This window comes from Silurus meridionalis, chromosome 3, assembly GCF_014805685.1.
Source record: "Silurus meridionalis isolate SWU-2019-XX chromosome 3, ASM1480568v1, whole genome shotgun sequence".
NCBI classification, from domain to species: Eukaryota; Metazoa; Chordata; class Actinopteri; order Siluriformes; family Siluridae; genus Silurus; species Silurus meridionalis.
In genome coordinates this window covers 23,617-38,493 of record NC_060886.1, presented here as the reverse complement: position 1 = coordinate 38,493, position 14,877 = coordinate 23,617, and the positions used below count along the sequence as shown (strand labels likewise).

Sequence of the window (14,877 nt, the reverse complement as noted above, 5' to 3'; positions counted from 1 at the left end):
GTGAAGTACAGTATAAGTAGTAAAAAAATACATTTTGGAAAAAGTTCTTGTATTTCATGTTTCCTTGTTCCCAGGTTTCAGTGGGTCCTCTGGTGACTCTGACAGTCAGAAAGTAAAATGATGATTTGACAAATATATCATGGTGAACACTGCATCGTCCTGCCAGGCCTCCTTGTTTTTGTAGATATGGAGATGTTCACTGGTGTATTTACATTTACATTTATGGCATTTGGGCAGATTCCCCTTATCCAGAGCGACTCACATTTATATCATTCATACACCTGAGCAGCTATCAGGTTAAGGGCCTTGCTCAGGGGCCCGGGACTGGAAGCTTTATTTGCTGGGATTCGAACTCACAACCTTTATAGTAAGGTTTTCAAATTATTGAAACTTCTAGGGAGGTTAAAGCTTAGTGGTTAAGGCTTTGGACTTTGGATCCAAAGGTCATGAGTTTAAATCCCAACCATACCAAGCTGCCACTCCTGGGCCCCGAAACAAGGCCCTTAAGCCCTTGAATATTTTATTCTCGGATGTAGTTAGTGATGTATATTAACTCGGCCTCTTTTTTTCATTCCGTCTTGTTTACTCGTTTTTTGACCCCTATGGTTTATCAGATTAATGTTTATTATCCTTTTGGTCTTCCACTTTACTTATTTGCTCATTACTTCATGTGTTTGTAATTTCCACCTGTGTCTCTTCCCACAGCAGTCTATTAAAGCTCAGTGTTTCAGGTTAGTTTTGTGTTAAAAGAGCTTTAACTTAATCCTCGATTTTACTTAGTAGATGAGTATAAAGAGTTTTGAGGCACCTCTCAGCAGAACTGTACTTTACTGAAATACTTTCATGTCTCTTGTAAAACTCTTTAAAGATGTTCCTCACTACATTTCCTGTTCATCTCAGAGCAGTTTAGTAGGATTGAGGTGCAGGTTGTTCCATGATCGATATCACTCCAGACGACTGTTTGCTCTCTGAATGATGTTTATAGAGTTCGGACGTATTCGTCGCTTTGCCTCGTCGTCTTGTTGTATGGTGAAGTCGGTTCCAATGAGCCGCAGTCCAGACGGAACTGCATAGTGTTGAAGTGTGGAATGGGAGACATGTTGGTTTAGTGTGAATGTGTGGGTAAAGCAGTCTGATCATATCTTCTCTCCTGTTTTTTTATTTTACACAAGTTCTTTTAGACAAAAATCTCCCATTTGGTCTCCACAGAACTTTCTTCCACTCACTCACTTTTACCAGAGAAACTAAAGGATCATTAAAGACTCACTTCAGAGCTTCTGTAGGTCAAATGTGATTTTATAATTCATAATTTCTTATTTAAAACAAATGCACTATAATGGCAAAAGTATTGGGACACCTGACTTTTCCATGTGTGGTTCTTCCCCAAACTGTTACACAAAGTTGTACACACAATTGTGTAGGACGCTTTTGGGTTTGAACTTTTCCCTCCACTTGAACTAGGAGACCCAAAACCTGTTCCAGGATGACAATGCCACAGTGTACATGAAGATCTGTTTCTATGGGATTGAGTAGAAGATCTCCTGCTATAGAGCTCCAACCCTTTTGCACACCTTTGGGATGAATGTGAACACAGACTGCACCCCAGGAACCTGCTTACCTTCATCAGACTATACTAGCACTCTTGGGTCTTAATTGAATCTCCACAAATCTCTCGAAAATCTAGTAAATCATCTTCTCAGTACAGTGGAGTTTATCATGACAGCTAATGGGTGTGGAATGGGATGTTCAAAAAGTTCCACACAGCAATCTTATGATTAGGTGTCCAAAAAACCTCCACTAAACGCACCAAAACTTCCTCCTGCCTCACCTTGACCACACACATGATGTGAACATCAGCGTGAATGCAGTTTAAAAAAGAACTTCATGTTCATATTTTCATTCATTTATTTATGAAGTCCATAAAGCACTACTGTTCATTTTATAAAGTAAAACATTAGATTTATTTACTGGCAGTGTGTGTGTGTGTGTGTGTGTGTGTGTGTGTGTGTGTGTGTGTGTGTGTGTGTGTTGCCAATAGTTCTCCAGCTGAAAGCAGAACTCTGTCAAGCTGAGTTATATTGTGCTGATGGAGTGTGTGATTTCAGGTTATTAAAGATGGTCCTGGAGTGATGAAGGCTGTTGCTGATGGAAACTTTCCACCACACACACACACACACACACACACACACAGCCTGATCACACAAAAACACTGGAATGATCCAGAATCCCAAACATTTTGTATCGTCTTTCATTGTAATTTTTTTATTTGATTATTATTTTTATTAATATAATATTTTAATTCATAAATGTATTAATATAACCCTAGATTTTATTACATTTGTAATAGATTATATTTATAAAAGTACAGTTTTTGCATATTATGTTTTGAGGTCTATTAAAGATCCCTTTCAGTTTCTATAATAAATCATTTTAAGATCCAGTAAGTTGAGGGTAAAATGGATTGTTGGGATTTTAACACCGCCTGCATGCAGTGATGATGAATGAGTCTGATGGTGGTCTGATGTGTGTGTGTGGGGGGGGGGGGGATCAATCCTCTTATCTATAGCTATAAAAATAAGGTGATTTTAAACTTGACGGCTACAACAGGTTTAAAAAAAAAAAGGGCAACAAAAGTCTGGAAAAAGAAAATGTTATTCAAATGAAACAGTTGGAGAAACAGATATCTCTATATATATATATATATATATAAAACATAATATCATCAAGATAATGAGAATCTGGAGAAATCTATGTGCATAGGCAACAAGGGTGAATCAATATCGGATGGCCGTGATCACTGGGCCCTTAGGGGCCACTACATTTTAAACAGTTATGACTCTGTAACGGAAATCACTGCACGGGCTCATTATCACCTCCAGAAATCGTCTTCATTACATAAACCAGGACACACTGGAAACTTCATTTAGGTCCAAGTGCATGCTTTAAACGTAAAAAAGTATCCGTATCAGAATCAATACCACTGCTCCTCTATTCACTTGGTAGCAGGTCGATATGAAGTTTTGCAGCATTTCTCACCCAGTGTGTTAAATAAGTCAAAACCGTAGCAATTCTTCCCCCTGCTGTTCCATCAGTGAACTACTGCAGTGGCATTAAAGATCAGTCTGAGTACTGCACGCATGCCCAATCACTACTCCAATCAAATATTCATAGATTTAGCTTTAAATAGCCAATGAGCCTGCACAGTGTAATACTGTTGCACAATAAGAGCTATTCCTCCAAGGTTAGGAAGAGTTTTAATTGTATTAAAATGCCAGGAAACAAAGCAACATCTGTGAAAGCAGAGTGAGAACATGGAGGAAGTTCTGAGAAATTAGTTGAAAGACTGTTTTATTATCACCTATGCAATAGATTTTTAATAGTACATTGTTTATAGTGGTTTTGTCTGTCTGGAAAAAGAGAAGAACTGTAAAAACTGGTGGTGGTCCTGCAGCCACACCTTATAACCCCAATTTATTACTACAATATTACAGATAATTACTATTAATTAACTGCAATTTTTATATTTCTGTTCAGAAAATGGCCTTTATTAGGGTCTGAGGGGGCTTTGATTAGAATACGTGTGCAGTCTTTAGCACTAATCACATCAGGGAAACCTGGGGGACACAACAGTAAATCTTAATGATCGCATGTTTGTAATAATGATTACAGTGTACCTGCATTGATTTCAACGCCCGGGGTACCACCACCCACAAGAATTGTTTACCAGCTAATTCTTGGAAATGTCATCAATAAATCCTCCTTAGATCTTATAATGTACAAGAAAGTGTCATTTCGACAGAATCTCATGCCCGTGCATGCACTTTGTGCTGCTGTTAAAGTCAGACTCAGATGCATCAAACTTATAATCTGAGGCTCCAATAAATAAATGAGGTAAATGCTTCCCTTTAAAGAGAAAACCGATTTCTTTCCAAAAGTAATTTATTTTCCTTTGCTGTAGGATCTGGACTTTTACACATTCCATGTTGAATTTGGAAATATCTCCATTTTATACTTGCTCCTTCTGCAAAGGGTTCTCTTACATGTTATACATGGAGAAGACACTGTACTTATAAAGCCATCATCCTGCTTCTGAACAGGTCTGAGATGATGGGCCTGTTGCTATGACGACAATTCCAGGATGAGTTTCAAAAACAATTTAGGATTATATCAAACATATAATCAACAATAAAATCCAGTTTAGTGAGTAATCCACATATGAATAATGGATTCCTGTTGAGGGTTGTCACGATGATCGCTGGTGCATATGGATGGAGTGGGCATCTGAACGTCTGCTCAAACTCTTCGACCTCTGTGCACATCCTCATCTGGAAAGTGATGAGGGAGAAGCACTCCATCACTCAGTCTGCCTCATTAGTGCTTGACTCATGATTTTGTGCAATCATTTTTCTGTCTTTGGGACTGTGTGATTTATCAGTCCTCTTTACTGTCATGAACTGCAGCTCTTCCACACTTATCAAGAACTCCAGGATTTCATCCCATTTTTAAACATTCCATTCCACATTTAGTCGCCATTCACGGTTCTAATGAGCTCCACTCTTCTGGAAAGATGTTCCACAAGATTTTTGTGGAGATTCATTCAGGAATATTTAGGCGGAGCCTATGCTTTTATAGTTTAATGCATTCATTTTAGCTACATCACCAGATCACCATGGTCTTCTGGACCAGAACCATCTCCCATCTGGAGAGCTTTCGTAACAGAAAGAAAAACTAACACAGATCAGATTACAATTACAAAGATTATTAAAATTTTTGATATATATATATATATATATATTTATGATATATAAATATGGATATAATCCTGATGAACAAGCCAGAGACAGCAGTGGAAAGGAGGGGGTCATTGAGATGCATTTTACTGCTTTAATGTTTATGGTTATGTATTTTACAAATAAATTTTGACTTTGAAAATGAACCGGACACAAAAGGAACCAATCCTCATCTGGACTACACTGGATTAACACCCTCTACACCCTCCTTCTACACCGTCCCTCTACACCCTCTACACCCTCCTTCTACACCATACCTAAATGATAGTCAATAAGAGGTCATTGTGATAACAGCAATTGTTACCTCTTGCTGGGATTCAGGCTTTCCATGGGAATATATTTGAGGTGCACCTCAGCATCTTCATGGCACTCACCATTTTTATCACTGATGAGCAACTCTTTTCTTGTCCTAGAGGTAACAGATGTGACAGTGGAAATAAAGTTTCAATATTTTTCCAATGAAACCATACATTACTCACTGTGTATTTTCTGCGCCCTGACCCATGGGTAGCTGATATTGAGGTCCAGACTCCAGATCTCGTAAAGTAATTATGAATAAATCTACAAAAACAAAAATCTCAAATGAAAACATTCTGCATGGACAGATTTCATCACTTTCTCTCCCAATGATGCTGTCCTGCCAGTATATTTGATTTATGATGAGAAATTGGCAACATTTCCAAACACAGCACACAGCATTTGTTGAGAAGTATCCAGCTAAAGAAAAGAACCAAAAAGAAGCGTTTAAGAGCTGCTTCAGAAAGCTGAGCAGATCAAACTGAACAGTGGATGAAGTCTACAAACTCAACAAAAGTCACTCGTTTTGCGGCAACTCTGGAGATAGTTTAGCCCAGAAATCCGCTCACAGATGGAGACTTTATAAAAGAATCATTAATACAAAATATCAGAGCATCTTCTCTCAAATTGCCAGGCAACACTCCCACATCTCAGGGGCAACTAGTTCCACCTAGTGGTGCCACTGGGCAACTAATTTACATTTGCATAAAACAGCTAATTGTGTTGTATTCATTCAAAGGTCAAATATGTTTTGTGGCTCCAGACAATTTTTATTTATTGAGAGAGAGGCCAAAATGTTTGGGGTTTTTTGTCATTGATTCAGGGGATGGTGCAGGAACAATAATAAAGAGTCTATGGGGTGGCTTTGATGCTAAAGGATGCTCACCCCATGCCCCAATATTTTGACTCTGTGGTAACTGCCTGTTCAGCACAATGTACCAGATTGCTGGCTTCTATAAAATCCTGATGCATGAGGATGATAAAGTACACCACCATTACATATTACAACGCATTTGGGATTTTACAAACACACTTGCATGCCACAGAGTCTATACAACAGTCCAGCTTTCTTTATAAAAATGATGATTAGTATTTATTGGAGGCTTTGTTTTAGTCCCAAAAATGTGCCACCAGTTCACTTGTTAAAGCTGGAGGCGTTTCCAAGAGGCACTCGTATGACTTGATGGAAGCTGATATGTATCCGCCCTCTGTATAGAAAATAAAAACTTTTATTTCTATTAATACATTACTATTAGTGCTTTTTGTCCCCAACTGTTCCTCCATTGACAGACCTTAGTGTGCTGAACAGAAGAAGAGGTGCAGATGAATTCCTATCCCACAATGCCCATGGTGTTGTGGCTCTCACACATCAATCTGCACATGATTCTGTAGATTTCTGTGGATCTCCCACATGGTTGTGTAGATGTAGGGTTGGAACACATACAAGAAGGTAGGTGGGACCAAATAGTGGAAGATTTGATGCTTTCATGGGAGGAGCCTGATACAGCTACCAATCTCACAGTCACATCTTCACAGAGGGGAGATGCTTTAAAGGTATATTCTGTTCGAATTTAAATTTGTACATTAATATTTCATTGTTTTATTGCTCTGTACTTCTAGCATGCTCACATGGGCAATTTATCCGATTTAATCAGTCAGTTTTTCAGGTTTATTGATCCTAGTACTTTTTTAGGTAGTTAATCATTTAGTTATTTTAGTTTAATTAGTTACTTCATGTAAAATGTTTCTACATTGTCTTCTATCTTTGTGGGATGTTCTATACATTGTAGTTTTAAAATCTTAATTGCGTTTTATTTCAAATTTAAAACGCTAATATTTTTAAGGTTCATCTATCACTTGACATGCAGTTTTGGTCTCTTTATTAGAAAGTTATTTCTGTGTTCTGTGTGTGAAAGAAAATAAAAGTTGTCTTACCAATTTGATAATTTTCATGTTTTTATTGCCCCCACGCTCAAACCCACATAAACCCAAACACACACACGATTTCATTATCAGTCAACTATTGACAAGACTTTAAGATTCTGATTCGACTTTGTAAATCCTCAGTCGGAGACGTTTTCCATACCAGTGTTCTAAAATATCTTGATTAGCTCATTAGTCCTTCTAGTGTCCTCGTCACTAATCTCGTTATTGAAAGTCTGCTTCTGTGTCTTATTTTCAGCCAAACTGTTGATGTGCAGACTGTGGATGTTGATGTTCTGGGTTTAAAATCACATGTCTCCAGTGAGGTAAAAGATACATGACCTTTGGAACGCATTTAATTTAGCACTCAAAGCCAGATTACTACTAGTCCATCATCTTGCCAGGGTTCACCAATCTTCTCTAGACCTGATGGGATTATTCAGCGGTGTAGACAGAGGAGTTATTGTGAAGTGTGTTGTTCACTACTATTCATCTTTTTTCTGATTTTTTTCTTTGTCATATGCTGCAGGAATAATGGGTACGACGCTCTCCATCTCCCCAAGAGATCTTCCCTCTAAAGTGGACAAACACAAGAGCAGAAGCCTGAGCAAACCACGGCTGATTGTTTCTGCCTTTGGGTTCAAGCTGGTGAAACAGAAAAGTGGTAAGAAAGTTAACCCGCATCCTCAGACTATCCATATCAAAGAAGATTTAAAATCACCACCTCAAAATCGTCACCCACAAGCTGGAGAAATTGAGAAGCCATGTTCCCGTGAACTGGAACAAAATAAACTCCCAGTAACCACAAAGCTAGAAGACGGGCAGAATAATCAGCCTAGCCACCAGTTCCTCCCATCTGCAGTCCATATTTTTGTCCAAGCTTCTACAGGTGAGCTGCTGCTCTGTCTGGGTCGATTCCTGCGCCGTCGTTGCCTTAAAATCTCTGATCTCACCTCAAACGAAGTGATCGCCTGGTTTAGGAACGTAGACCGAACTCTTCTGATGCAAGGGTGGCAGGAGGAAGGCTTTATAACGCCACCCGTCCTCGTCTTTGTCTACCTGCTGTGTCGAAACACCGTGAGCCAGGACATCACCAATCCCGGTGAGCTCCATGGTGTCTTCCTCACCTGCCTGTACCTGACCTACTCTTACTTGGGTACTGAGATCTCATACCCACTTCAGCCCTTCATTATTGATGACAATAAGGATGTGTTCTGGCAGCAGACTCTGAGTGTCATTGATAAGCTCTGAAATGCTGAGGATCAACATGGACCACCAGTTCTTCACTGAGGTTTTCCAGGAGCTGAAGAATGAAGGACAGTTGAACAGGAACAGTCTGGACTGCTGAAAAGTAAAGATATTTATTTTGTGTGTAAAGAACTCTTCTGGTGAGAATTCTTAAGTCTGTGGACGCTGTGAGTTTGTTTCTCAGCAGGAATCTGTGCTTCTGAGGACAACTACAATGTTATGAAAATGTAAACTGTATTTGTAATTGAAGAGTCTGAGTCATTATTCTCTTTCTAGAGCTTCTTCAGGATGTGAGATAGGTTAGAGGAGCGTTTCCACATATATCTAAATAAGCATGCTGTTGTGGATTTGTAAAGAAGGTAGCAAAGATCCTTTAAAGATCACAATGAATCTTAACTAGGGGGAAACTATTAAAGGTTTTAATCTTATTATATACAAAAAATCAAACATCTCATTTACATATTTCCATCCAGAAACCGAGAATGTAATTCAACACAACTCTCAAGGCCCAATGTGAATTAATGCTGTTACCAGTTATCACCATAAACCTTTTAAAGTACACTTTTGTCCGATGTCGAGGAAAGAAACTGTCACATGCATAGAAAATGCACTGCCATGCGGAAACTTCCAAAATGCAATGTTTTTGTTGACTAAAAATCTCATTGTGGACAAAAATAAATACAAATATGAAAAAAAAAAATTTGAAAAATATGCATTTTCAAACGAAAAGGTATTCGTGTGGACATCGCCTCAGTTTATTGTTAAATACATTGTTATTGGTCTGAGCCATGGGGCAAATAGAAATGAATCGCTAAGTGGTTAAAGTGTAGTAGCTTGTTTTATCCAAATATATTCCTTATTAGACGTGTATGAAATGTGCAATTTCTCATAAAGAGAAGTCTGAAATATATTCATAAACTCTATTTTCTAATAATTGGTTCAGAATCTGAGAATGTCACAGCTAGCACTTTAGTAACCAAGACAGCATTGTGCTAAATTCATACATCTATAGAATTTCTGCCTTTCCACATTATTCTGCAGATTTCTGTACACTGGAGGAATAAACTGAGGCGTTTGATTAAATAAGGACATGCTTCAGTGTTTGTTTTGTTTTTGTTTTTTTCTTCAATGAGGTCAGAGAAACCTAATGTTGTGTAACAGGATAATTCTGGATTAGCATAGATTAGCCCTAATGCTAACGTTAAGCCTGTTCAACTCAGGACACTCTTTAAGAATGTTATATCTCAGGGGTCATGGGTGGAGTTACGAATCTTTTCAAAATAAAATGTTCTACAGAGGATTCTCCAGAAATCTGCCCAAGTCTTCATGTTCTGAAATGCTTTGCTTTTCCTGTCTGACCTTCATGATTATCAAACTTGTTTTTAAAATGACAATATGGTCATCTTCAGCTGGTGTTCCAGCAATTAAATCTCAGACCTGGCTTTCTGGATGTTCAGCTTTTTTTCTTTTTATTTGTATAAGATTATTAGGTTGATGTCCATGTCAGTTAAATATTTATTGTACAAATATTTGTACATCAAACACAGACTAATTATTCTGTATAAGGACAACCATCGCTGTCCGTTCAGCACCTTGCCAGGGGGTTGGGCCAATTAGTCAGATTACAGTTTTAATAAAATATTGCACCTACCACCCCCAACCCTCACACTCACCTTCACCTCACCTCCTCACCCTTACCCTCATCTATGATTCTCCATCCTCACCTTTACCGACCCCCAACGCCCATCCTTACTCCTAGAGTAATTTACACCATGATGTTGAACATTTAACACCTCCAGTGCCTACAGCAGTGTTTTCTTTCTCTGGAGCCTCCTGGTGGTTCTTGTGCTGCAATTTAGAAGAATAAACTTCTTACAGGAATTCTTTAGGAACCATTTTACTAAAATGATTAGCTTTAATATTGTTCAGTACACGACAAACAAAAACTTTGTAGAACTTTTATTCCATCACTCACAATTTTGGCATGTCTTAAAAAAAATTCCCACAAAGCAAAAAAGTGAAAACTTTTAAATTTGATCATTCTGGATTTTTCCCAGGAGAAAAGAATTTTAGTGAATTAAACAACATTATTAGTATTGATATAGAAATTATTTTATTCCTGTGTCTCTACTTTCTGAGAATGCTCCCAGAAAGGAAGACCTAGTTCCCACCACCCATCCTCAGCACGTTCTACAGAGGAATTATTGAGAGCATCCTGAGGAGCTTCTTCGCTGCCTGGTTTGGAAATTTCCCCATCATAGCAGCTGTACTTCATTTATAATTCACTCACTTCTACGCTTTGTTCCAGATTTCCTCCAAATTGAACAGCTAGAAATAGTGAGCTAATCAGGGCAGCATGCTACAAAAAACCCCGGATTCTATAGCAACACCATTCATTAGCATGCAACTGTCTAAAAATGCTTAGCCGTAAAAATCGATTCTTAAGACAGATTTTCTCGTTCCAAATGATTGATATTGTTCACACAAATGTGCATGAGGCTTTTTTTACATTTATAATTACATTTCTAGCTGAGCTAACCCAGCACCTGTTTACGTTGTTTAGCCAGCTAACTTGTTGCTATGTCCAAAAGGCGTTAGCGCCTGCTACGCTACTACACATCCTGTAAATTATTTACATATTCGCCACTAATTATCTGCTAAATAGTGATCCTGCAACTTATAACGATTAATTGTACAGGAAACCTGTAAGTGTGCGTTTGGATTCGCAGGTAGACTTCATGCTAACTCACTAACCTGTGATACAGGTACGGGATTAGCGCAAGTCAAAGTGAGCGGATTTGTGTCATCGTAATCAGATGAGATTAGAAACTTCTGAACATTAGTAAGATTTAGCTACAAATCCAGTCACCTTGACTGGCAACATCTAGAAAATTCTCCATACACCAGATGACTTAGCACTTCAGTTGTAGTGATTGTTGATGTTGTTGAGGTGGTTGATGTTGTTCACGCAGCTGATGTGCGCTGCACTGAAATGCGCAGGTGGCTGCAGGCCGTGACTCGGATACAGCGCCGGTCCTGATCCGGTCCAGTACGGAAAGCCATGAGGACCGACGCCGGGAGCCACCAGGTTCAGCTTGGAGATTCCTGAGAAGGGAATGGAGGTGAAGTTGGTGTGAAGCGTGTAAAGAGCCTCTGAGGAAGAGGAGGAGGAAGTGGAAGAGGAAGAGGGCTGGCAGGCCTGCGCCAGGCCCCGGAAATCGAATCTGTAGGCGTAGCGCTTGCCGTGAACTTTGCTCATGATATTCTTGTCATAGTAGTAGCGCAGGGCGCGGCTCAGCTTGTCGTAGTTCATGTTGGGTTTGCTCTTGCGGGCTCCCCAGCGTCTCGCCACCTCGTCCGGGTCGGTCAGCTTAAACTCGCCACTCGCCCCCTCCCACGCTATACATGACACGTTCGAGCTGTCCGACAGGAGCTCCAGGAGAAACTGCCACAGCTGGATCTGACCACTTCCTGCAACAAAAAGAAATAAGTTTAGTTCATATTCACTGAAATAGATTTTTTAACATCATCAGGAACTGATAAGATGGAAATAATTCAGCACAACAACAAACATACAAAACATTACAAACATTTGCATTACAAACACGTGATGCATTCTGAGAATCCTGAACACAGAACTTCCACATTTAATATGAAACAAAGTGCAGAAATACAAAGAGGAAACAAAATGTTGCCTTGAAAAATGGAAATAGAAAGAACTGATTATTGAATAGTGTTTGATGGAGGATGGCTTCTGGTGCTGAATGTGTTTCCTGCAAACAAATAAATAAATACATTTGAGCCATTTTGTCCTTTTTCTGTTTAGAAATAAGATCCTGGAATACAGAAAGATCCACAGACAAAGTCCAAATAATTCTGTTGTATTTATTGGACCAGTAGATGCAGAGAATTTCTTATATGTGGTGTTGTATAGATTAGACTGGAGGCTCTGAGCAGGAGGCTGGTTTATCTCTGATCTGAGGAGGACTCAGGAGAACGCTGTACATATAACACTACCATGAAGATATTTTTTAGCTTTCTATATAATCATGAGACCAATTTTAGCTTCTTTCTATGGTTAGCTGTCTTAGTGGTTCTCAATGTGTAAGGCGCTCCCTCTAGTGGAGAATAAAGACATGACAGGAGGGCGCAATGATTAGATTTTGTGTTTTATTCATCTTAATTATTGATTCTCTCTTTTAAAAATGTAAGAATGTAAAAGTAACCAGTTGATGAGCTGTTCTTAACTGTTGCCGCACAAAGCACGAGCTGAAATGTTCTTTTTATTTTTCACGTGTTCGTCCTTTTTGCCAAAATCGAATTAACAATGCATTGTTTTTTATGCAAAGTGACAGTAAGGCAAAGTGATAACTACATTTAAATGTTCTATTGTTTAACTTGATGCTATTTGATGTTATTAATTTAGAACTTGAAATTTTAATAAATTATACATTTCTTAACTAGAAGTATTACATTACTATTTCTTGGGGGTGATGGAGGACAAGTGCGGCTTGAAAGTCCACCTGAAGGAGCGAGTGGCAGAAAAGTTTAAACCTTCGATCTATATTTCTTTATCTATATTTCTAAAATCACACAATGAACAGTAACTCAATATGGTTTTTTTTGTTATCATTAATTATAATAATAATAATAATAATAATAATAATAATCCTCCAGCATGAAAAAGAGAGATGTTGGTTAAATATTAATTGTTCTTCGTTTAAAGACATCAATTATTTTGAAAGATTCAAAGTCATTAAATTTGTGTTTTTTAGCCCCGTAATTACTGTAATTAATCCTTCTGCTAGAAAAGTTATTTATAATTTAACTATTACACTGTTATAATTACACACTGTCTGATCTCCACTCCGGAAACACAAACTCCTGATCTGATTAAACACGGACATTGTTGTTGTTGTTGTTGTTGTTGTTATAAATACGGAATAATAAAGGAGCTGATCAACAGAACAGGAAAGTGAAGGAATAAATCTCTCCTTAAATTCTGCATTTTCCCTGTAAAACCCCGCGGCTTTAATTCAGTGTTCAGGAAGAACGAAATATGGACAGATAGAGAGAATGTGGAGTGATGTGTGTATATTTATATATTTATATATATTTATATATTTGGATGGAGGGATGGAGGGATGGAGGGAATGACGGTGTTCGGTTTTGATAAAAAATAATTAATAAATGAAGTGTCTGACTGATTATTAGATTTTTAATGGTTGTTTTATTTATTTTATGTGTTTATGATTATTAGTGATGAACAGAAATGTTTCTGGTTTAGAAATGTTACACGTGAATGTTACACGTGAATGTTACACGTGAGCGTCTCTTTCCCTCCTGCGATCAGTTCTGTACTCAGTGAAACGCTAAATAATGAACCTGGTTTCTAAAAGAAAAGAAAAAAAGATCAGTTGAAAGAACTCAGTGGATTATTTCCGCTTGATCAGAGGGAAGGAATCATGATGAAGGTGAGATCTTGTGAGAAGAATCGCACGAGGTATTGATTCATTTCTTTGTTTCTCCGAGTTTTTACTCCGTTAAATCACTTCTACAGAATAAAGTGATCAGTGATGAGGATGAGGAGAAAACTCGGAGATTCGGGGGAAAAGAGGATCATTTCTATTTCATTTAAAATGATTTTGAAGCAGCTGCAGATTCCCGACAGAGGAAATCTTCAGGGTCAGAACATCTTTTAGCCCAAAAACAGCACACAGAATATTTACAGTAAATAAACACTGTGGATTATTTTCTCCTTTTTACCAAACACGTGATTTATTTATTCAACAAATTATTCTAGAAAAGAAACTCGTGTAAAATCATATTCTCTGATAATAATCTGTAAAAAAAACATGATTCAATACATTTTTGGATTATTATTATTATTATTATTATTATTATTATTATTGTTGTTATATTATTATATTATTAATATTGTTGTTGTTGTTGTTGTTGTGCTTCCATCTTTCTGATATTATGATCATGAATTCGGAGCTAAAAATTAAACATGGTAAAAATCGTTTTGGGTAAAAATCTAGTAAGTATAAATATTTAATAATTAAAAACAAAAAGATCGAGAGAAATAAAAGTGGATGAAGCGCGTGGTGAAGCAACAGAAACTCAATGATTCAAAATCAAAGCTGAAATAAATCTTTGTTTAAATATTTGTATATTTGATATCTTTTTTTTTTCAAAATTAATATTTTAACATGAATTATTCCGAAAGGGAACATTAATATTAATGTAATATTGGGGTTCATATGTAGAAATAATAAATACATCATTTAACTGATATGTGGAGGTAAAATTATTAAAACAAATAAGAGAAATTGAGTGAAATTAGAAAACCAACGCGTTTTATATTTTAAACTTTAGTGAGTTTTAGATGTGAAACTCTGCTGCTTTCGATTTATTTATTTATTTATTTATTTATTTATTTATTTTAAACTTGATGTATTTTAATGCAGTAATTTAAACATTCTTAATATAAATAAATATTATTTGTCCTCTGAACATAACAGTCCATATCCAATTCACTAAACACTTTTTATTTATATACTCTCAGTGTAATAATAAATATAAATACAAACACCAATATAAATAATACATATAAATG

General features: G+C 37.3%; 2 protein-coding genes and 1 long non-coding RNA gene across 5 annotated transcripts in view; 1 reads left to right on the top strand and 2 right to left on the bottom strand.

Annotated features, from left to right (window-relative positions):
- Positions 1 to 3,943: 3,943 nt before the first annotated feature.
- Positions 3,944 to 7,332, bottom strand: LOC124383117. Of its 3 annotated transcripts, XR_006925220.1 has the most exons (4): positions 7,023 to 7,332; positions 5,292 to 5,351; positions 5,095 to 5,199; positions 3,944 to 4,707 (listed from the first exon to the last, which is right to left on the bottom strand). It is a non-coding gene; the product is annotated as an uncharacterized LOC124383117 (long non-coding RNA). The 3 variants fall into 3 exon arrangements; XR_006925219.1 differs by lacking the exon at positions 5,292 to 5,351; XR_006925218.1 differs by lacking the exon at positions 5,292 to 5,351 and having other exon boundaries at positions 3,944 to 4,325.
- cdk5r2b (cyclin-dependent kinase 5, regulatory subunit 2b (p39)) lies at positions 6,547 to 9,694 on the top strand. Its single transcript, XM_046845504.1, is given in 3 exon segments — positions 6,547 to 6,641; positions 7,540 to 8,248; positions 8,250 to 9,694. Coding segments are annotated over 2 exon segments (813 nt in total). The 5' UTR covers positions 6,547 to 6,641; positions 7,540 to 7,544; the 3' UTR covers positions 8,359 to 9,694.
- Positions 9,695 to 10,236: 542 nt separating this feature from the next.
- Positions 10,237 to 14,877, bottom strand: part of fev (FEV transcription factor, ETS family member) — a 5,413-nt gene continuing 772 nt past the window's right edge. The window contains exon 3 of the mRNA XM_046845515.1: positions 10,237 to 11,729. Coding sequence (XP_046701471.1) covers positions 11,179 to 11,729 — 551 coding nt within the window. The 3' untranslated portion in view covers positions 10,237 to 11,178. The remainder of the gene's footprint in view (positions 11,730 to 14,877) is intronic.